At 57.7% G+C, this 7636-nt stretch overlaps 1 protein-coding gene across 1 annotated transcript; it reads left to right on the top strand.

Moving 5' to 3' along the window:
* The first annotated feature begins 1079 nt into the window (after positions 1-1079).
* On the top strand, positions 1080-5138 carry Junb (JunB proto-oncogene, AP-1 transcription factor subunit). Its single transcript, XM_005366985.2, has one exon. The coding sequence runs from the start codon at positions 3615-3617 to the stop codon at positions 4647-4649; it is 1035 nt and encodes a 344-aa protein (XP_005367042.1). The 5' UTR covers positions 1080-3614; the 3' UTR covers positions 4650-5138.
* The last annotated feature ends 2498 nt before the right edge of the window (positions 5139-7636 follow it).

The raw sequence follows: 7636 nt of genomic DNA, 5'->3' as shown, positions 1-7636 counted from the left end.
GTAGGGGCCTGGAACCGGCTGTACCAGCTTGGCCAGCCCTGCCCTCCCTGGTTGGCCTCTTCCCCAGCCCCTGCTCAAACACCCAGACAGAAAGTGTGAAGGAAGACCCCAAGCTGGCAGAGTGGCCACTATCACCTTTCTGTACCAAACTCTACTTCTCCCACTGAGGAAAAAAGATAGGCCCTTTGCAAAACGCACACTAGAACTCTGTAAGTTGCTGGTTCTCCATAAATGCCTATCTACAACATAGTAGTGTTCAGGAGGTAGCCAGATGATTCCATAGACTGTATACCAATTCTAGTCCTTCTAGCTCTGAGACAATTATTAAAGGTCCTTCATTTCCTTTGCTTCAATTTCTCATATTTTAAATGCAAACTCATACAGCATGCAATTGCCTGGATCATTGGAAGTAGCCAATGACCAACTTTATGTAAGCCACTTTAGAACAGTGTCTGGTGCATGGTAAGAACCATATAAGTGTTAGCTATTAAAATAATAATTACTATTTCTCAGACAGTCTGTCTGCCAGTCCTAAGTATCGCCCAGTCTCCATGTCTGCAGAAGACTAACCTGGCCCCATCTGTCTCTGGGTGTCTCCCCTTGTTCTGCCTCCTTGCCCCCAGCCACCCACTCTTGTCTTCCCTTTGGACCCTCTTTGGGCAGGCCTGGCCTCTCTCCAGGACTTCCCTTTGGCCTAGCCAGCTTCAGCTGTGGCATGGATGAGTCAGTGTGGCCTCCTGGCCAGTGGGACAGGCAGGTTGGCTTCCCAACATGTTGCCCTCCGTCTTGCCCTGCCCCCAAAGGCTGCGGCCAGCACCCCCTCGGGCCAGGCCACATGTCAGCTGCAGTTATTAGCATGGGCAGGAGACACAGGCCTGGCAGCATGCCCGCAGACTCAGCGGCTTCTGGAATCTCCCTTGAGACTGTGGTGGGGGGAGGGGAGCTGTTCGAGCAAGGGCAAGATGGGAGGGAGCACTTAAGGGTCACAAGGATCTTTCAAAGACTGGGATGTCCCCAGCTCCTTCCTCTTCAATGTCCCTACTCTGCTGGACTTCCCCCCCCCCCCAGCTGTTTCTCTTTTGCCTCTTTCAATTTCCTTCTCTGTCCCACACTAGGTGATCTCTGAGTCTATTAGCCCCTGTCCCTAAGCTTCTCTCTAAAGAAGCCTCCTCTGTCTTCCCAGAGAGACCTGAGTCTGGGAAAGAGGAAGTGATGGAACTCTCACCCATTCTTCTGGTGGCTCCCATACTACTTGGAAGTTCCACCTGTCTAACTGGAAACCTTGTTATTTAAACCTCCACCTTGCCCTTCCTGGATAAGGGGCTATGAGTTCTCCCATTTTCTCCCTGCGACTTGAGTGCAAAGGTCCCCAGATGAGGGAGCAGGCTTAGTAAGGCAGGGCCCTTCTTTTAGGTACCTCACTCACCCCCAACTGAAATGGACGTAGGTAAGAGGAGTATTCAGATTTCAAAGACTTAGGGTGGGGAAAGGGGACCCTAGACCTTCTGGCAGAAGGGAAGGGCACATACCCAGGGGAGGAGGCAGCCCTGTACCAGCCTGCCCAGGCGCCAGGGATGCCTAAAGGCTTCATCCCGCCCCCTCCGCGCCCTGGCGGGCAGGGGGCAAAGTCCGACCCAGGCCCGCGGGCAGGCGGGGACCTGCCAGGCTGCGTCCGACCCAGTCGGGCGGGACAGGACTCAGCCCCAGAGCTGCTCTGCGGGGATGGGTAAGGCCGCTGGGGGCCCCCCGGGGGCGGCTGTCGAGGCTGGTCCGGACTAGCCGTCCGGGGGCCCGGGCGCGCCCTGGGACCTGGCAGCTACCCTGGGTTCCTGGCTCCTAGCTCTCCGCCCCAAGACTGCGCTGGTCCCACCTCTTCCTGTGCCCTAATATGGATCTTGGGGAGAAATTCAGGGGGGTTGCCCCGCTCCCAATCCAATTCGTGGACTCCAGCCTGTTGCCTTGGTGATGGAGGCCCCGCTCCCAGGCTGCATCCCCCCCTCCAGAGGGTCAATGGAACAGTCCTCGGGCTGCCAGGCTTAGTAGTCGCCGGAGACTGCAGGCTGAACCATTACTAGATGGGGGAGAACAGACAGTGACTGGAGGCGTTTGTAGCTGGACTGTGACTTCCTCGGGGTCGCTTGCCCGGGTTCCTCTTCTCAGGAGCAGAATTGGCAGGCCCAGGGCAGGGCGCACCGTCCTGTAGGCTCAGAATGACGAGACAGGGCCGGGCTCTTTCCCCCTCGGGGCTGTTGCCACACTTCCTGCCTCGGCTCTCTTTCCTTAGCCTGTTTCTAAGGAAGGGAGTGGGGTTGGGCGACCGCGCCCCAGCTATCCCGCCCCGTCGGCTCTCCAAGAGCTGACAGGGTATCGGGCGAGCCCGGGGTGACTAAGGGAGGGCTTTGGGCTTAGGGTCCAGGCTATACAGGTGCCTAGGGACCACCCACGAGGTAAGCCCTATTCGTACAAGTCCCTTGTCTCTGCTATCCCCCGAGTCATCTTCTCGGGCAGATCTCAGATACCCTACTGTTATCGCCCTTAGAACTCGGAAGTCGTGCCCTGATCCATCTAACTCTCCATCAGAATTGTGCAAGTGGCCACAGTAGCCCCAACCTTTGGTAGCCATGTTCCCATCCTCCACCTCTTCTATTACCTCAGTGTATCCAGGACCCTTGCTCACTTTCTGCATTTCGACAATGCCTTCCCATTTCCTCTTATAGGAGAATCTTCAGACTCATCTATGGCCTCTAGAACCAACCCCTCCCTACTCATTTCTTGCACAATAGGTACCCGAGCCCCGCTTCCTTACCCCTTCCTCCCACCTGTGACAATTCCAGTCCTTCAAGCCTTTTGTACCTGGGACCTCCAGTTAATCCCTGGGCTAAATGTTAACAAATTCCTTCCGATTTGTGCCTTCCCTGCTTGCTGGGGTCTTCTAGTATATTGTCAGTTCTCAAGCTACGGGTACCCTGGGTCCCCCGAGACTTTACCGGGTGTCTCCGAGGTCCCCCTTCCTCACTTGCTGCGCACCAAGCTCTCATATTCTCCTAGGTGTGCTCCCGCAGTCCTAACCGCTGTGTACCTCAGCCCCTCAACATCCCCGGGCTGGAGTGTCTCCATCCCTACAGCCCCTCCCCCTGCAGCCGCGCAGAGCCACCCGGCTCGTGGCCGCTGTTTACAAGGACACGCGCTTCCTGACAGTGACGCGAGCCGCCTCCTCCCCTTCCCCACGCTCTAGGAGGGGGCCGCGGGGGCCCGGCTCCGGCGTCGGCCAATCAGAGCGCACTTCCGTAGCTGACAAACTCAGTATAAAAGCTTGGGGCTGGGGCAGCGCGGTGGGGACCTTGAGGGTGGCCGGGCCAGTTTTGGATCCTGCGGGGACCGGGGGACCGAAGGAAGCGACGCCGAGGGAGCGGGCACATCACGGAGGGAGAGACAAGGTCCGAAATCCCGGCAGCGTTTTTACGCACGGCTGCCAACTGGCTGCTGCCGACCGTCTCCAGTTCCCGAGGACGCGCGACCGGACACCGGGTCCCGCCGCAGCCGAGGACAGCTCGCCGCTCGCCGCAGCGAGGCCCGGGGCGGCCCTTCAGGGGGACCTTTCCCAGACCGCCCGGATGTGCACGAAAATGGAACAGCCTTTCTATCACGACGACTCATACGCAGCGGCGGGATACGGTCGAACCCCTGGCAGTCTGTCTTTACACGACTACAAACTCCTGAAACCAACCTTGGCGCTCAACCTGGCGGATCCCTATCGGGGTCTCAAGGGCCCCGGAGCGCGCGGCCCGGGCCCAGAGGGCAGTGGGGCAGGCAGCTACTTTTCGGGTCAGGGATCAGACACAGGCGCGTCTCTGAAGCTCGCCTCCACGGAACTGGAGCGTTTGATCGTCCCCAACAGCAACGGCGTGATCACGACGACGCCCACGCCTCCGGGACAGTACTTTTACCCCCGTGGGGGTGGCAGCGGTGGTGGTACAGGGGGTGGCGTCACCGAGGAGCAGGAGGGCTTCGCGGACGGCTTTGTCAAAGCCCTGGACGACCTGCACAAGATGAACCACGTGACGCCCCCCAACGTGTCCCTGGGCGCCAGCGGGGGTCCCCAGGCTGGGCCAGGGGGCGTCTACGCTGGTCCGGAGCCGCCTCCCGTCTACACCAACCTCAGCAGTTATTCCCCAGCCTCTGCATCCTCTGGAGGCGCCGGGGCTGCTGTCGGGACTGGGAGCTCGTACCCGACGGCCACCATCAGCTACCTCCCACATGCACCACCCTTTGCGGGCGGCCACCCGGCGCAGCTGGGCTTGGGTCGAGGCGCCTCCGCCTTTAAAGAGGAACCGCAGACCGTCCCAGAGGCACGCAGCCGCGACGCCACGCCGCCGGTGTCCCCCATCAACATGGAAGACCAGGAGCGCATCAAAGTGGAGCGAAAGCGGCTGCGGAACAGGCTGGCGGCCACCAAGTGCCGGAAGCGGAAGCTGGAGCGCATCGCGCGCCTGGAGGACAAGGTGAAGACGCTGAAGGCTGAGAACGCGGGGCTGTCGAGTACTGCGGGCCTCCTACGGGAGCAAGTGGCCCAGCTCAAGCAGAAGGTCATGACCCACGTCAGCAACGGCTGCCAGCTACTGCTGGGGGTCAAAGGACACGCCTTCTGAGCGCCTCCCTCGCTCCTCACGGACACCCCCAGCCCGGAAGGCTGGGCGCCCGCCCCCCGCTGGGGTGAAGGGGGCAGGCGATGGGCATCCGCCCGGAGGCCTGGGGCGCCGCACACACACTGGACTCTGGCTCGTCCGCCTGCGCCCAGTCCCTCCACCTCGACGTTTACATGCCCCCCCCCCCGCTGTCAACGTATTTTGTATGTCTTTTTTTTTTTTCTGGGAAGAGACCGAATTCATATTGAATATAATATATTTGTGTATTTAACAGGGAGGGAGAAGGGGGCTATCGCGGCGGAGCTGGCCCCGCCGCCTGGTACTCAGCCTGCCGGGACACTAGGGAGGGACCTCCGCCCCCTGCCCTCCCCCTCTGCACAGTACTGTGGAGAAGAAACACGCACTTCGTGTCTAAGAGTCTATTTTAAGATGTGTTTGTGTGTGTGTTTGACTTTTTATTGAATCTATTTAAGTAAAAAAAAAATTGTCTTTATTAATTCCTGTGGTCTTCTTTCTTCCAAGCCGGGCGGGTGGAGGGAGAACGGGCTGCCCCCAGCCGTTGCTTTTGGAGCTCGCTCCTCTCGGGTATCCCAGGGCCCAGTACAAGCATCCAGACCTCCCATCCCCTGAGCGCTGGCACCCGACGCGGGGCAGGCAGGCAGTGGCAGGGAAGAAGCCGCCCAGAACAAAACGCGGAATGTGTACGCGCGCCCCGCCCAGCGCCGGGGCTTTCCCCGCTGACGCGCCGGAAGCGCTGCCCATATATGGGCCTATTCTGCTCAGTGACGCCAGCGCGGTCTCCGGGCAGATTCCGGGAATCCCCTCCCCCAGCTCTGCCGGGCAGGACCGCGGCGCCGGGAAGGGGGCCGGGATTTTCCCGGGCAGGAGGCTCTCTGGGTGCGGAAAGCCCCAGGCCTGGGTCCAGGGCGCCCGCGGCGGGAGGGCTATGCTCTCCTGGTCACAGGGAGCCACCCGAGCGGCTCTCAACAGGCTGGCGCCGAAGTCCCGCCGCGCCCACGCCCCCTCCGTCGGATCTGACCCTGGCGGAGCCCAGCTGCAGCCTCGGTGTAGCAGACGCCGTCAGGGCAACTCCCGCCAGGAAGGGCGGCACCCGCCTGCCAGTGTCCCCTCCCGTGTGCCAGGCCAGAAGCTGGCGACTGCCAGGTCTGGTCCTGTCGGGGCAGTTGTTTGGGCCGCTGGGCGCTGCCGCAGCCTTTATGCTGGGCCCGGTCCCCAGCAGCTGAAGTCACTCAAAGCTGGTGGTTGCTAGTGGGATCTCCCTGGCCTTGAAGCTGGAAGACCCCAGGGCAAAGAAGAAAACAGTAGTACTAGGGTGGAGCCGAGGAATAACTAAGTAGTAAACTGGATGGGCTTTAAGTCAGTCTAGGCTACATAGTAAAGCGGACCTCTGAGTTCGAGGCTAGCTTGGTCTACAGAGTGTACTCCAGGACAGACAGGGCTACACAGAGAAACCCTGCCTCACCTCCCACCCCCAACAAAACTGCGACCCCAAACAAACAAAACCCTAAGAGACAGCTTGGACCACACTATAGATAGGAAAAAGAAGAGAGAGAGAAACAGAGACAGAGGAGATACGGGGTAGATGAGAAGAAATGGCTCAGCGGTAAAGATGCTTGCCCCCAAGCCTGAGTACTTGAGTCTGATCCCTGGGTCCTGGAGGAAGAAGCACTCACCTTCACATACTTTCAGCACAAATGAGCACACGCGCGCGGGCACACACACACACACACACTTTTTAAAGGAAGAAAAAAGAAGGGCTGAAGAGATGGCTCAGCAGTTAAAGGCATGGACCACTGCTATTCCCGAGCATACACTGCACCCACCTTAGGCGTCTCACGAAACTATAACGAGCTCCAGGGGATGCAATGCCCTCTTCTGGCCTCCATAGGCACTGCACTCTTCTAAGCAAAAATCCACATGTACAGAGCTAGTTCCAAGACAGCCAGGGCTACCCCCCAAAAAAATCCCTGTCTTGAAAAACCAATAAAATAAAATAAAAGTGAGGGCAGACATAATTTGAAAAATGGTGATGAGAGTTAGGAAGAGGACTATTAGCTCAAAGTGTGCCTGCTGGAGCAGGGAAGGCAGGCTGATCCATGAATGTAACGCACTGTTATCTCTGCAACAAATTTGGCAGTGTAGGGCCTGAGCAAAGCTTGGGACAGAGGGGTGGGATGTGAATACTGTGGCCCAAACAAGATTACCTGAAGAAGGCACATGACATGGGAAATCACAGTAGGGTGGATGAACTCAAGAGACCCAAGCAGGAGCTTTGAGGAGACATTAGATTCCAGGGAACAGCTGAGTGTGGGGCTCTGTGGTAAGAGTGTGCACATGTCCTTCAGGAGGTCCTGGACGCAATCCCTAGCGTGGGTGGAGAAAGGGAAAAACAATTCCAGATGGGGGAGATGATGAAGGCAGGCACAAAGATATCCGTGTAAAATCTCAGCTCAGGCTGAAGGAACTATAGTCTGATGACTCTCGCGTCAAAACATAAATAACAACAACCAGATTGTCTCTTGTGTGGAATGAAAGTAGAACTCGGAATGGCAAAGCTGTTTCAGTGCACACGGCTGAATGGAACCTCTGAAACACCCACCTCCAATCTAACCCTCCTCGGCCTTCCACCTCAGGAAGCAAATGCTCTTCCCTGCGACTCCCACCGTTGGCTCTCTCAGGACCTTGGTCTAACTCGCTTGCCCAAAATATTACATGGAAATGGGACTGAGCCTGAACTTCACCTACTGGAACTCACATGGCGATCTGATTTTATTCCCATCCAATGAGGAGACTCACTGACGATCGCAGTTGTTAAATAGCACTTTCCGGCTGATGGCAAGAAGACAGGATCCATAAGTAAGCTGCCCGCCTCTGTTTTGGTTGTTTAGAGCAAGAAGTGCTCTTAACGGCTAAACCATCTCCTCTCCAGCCCTATTATTGGTTTTTCCTTTTTTTTTTTTTTTTTTTTG

Source organism: Microtus ochrogaster, unplaced genomic scaffold, assembly GCF_000317375.1.
Source record: "Microtus ochrogaster isolate Prairie Vole_2 unplaced genomic scaffold, MicOch1.0 UNK15, whole genome shotgun sequence".
In the NCBI taxonomy this organism is placed as follows: Eukaryota; Metazoa; Chordata; class Mammalia; order Rodentia; family Cricetidae; genus Microtus; species Microtus ochrogaster.
The sequence above is the reverse complement of the archived record's forward strand: the minus strand, read 5'-3'. Positions and strand labels throughout refer to the sequence as shown.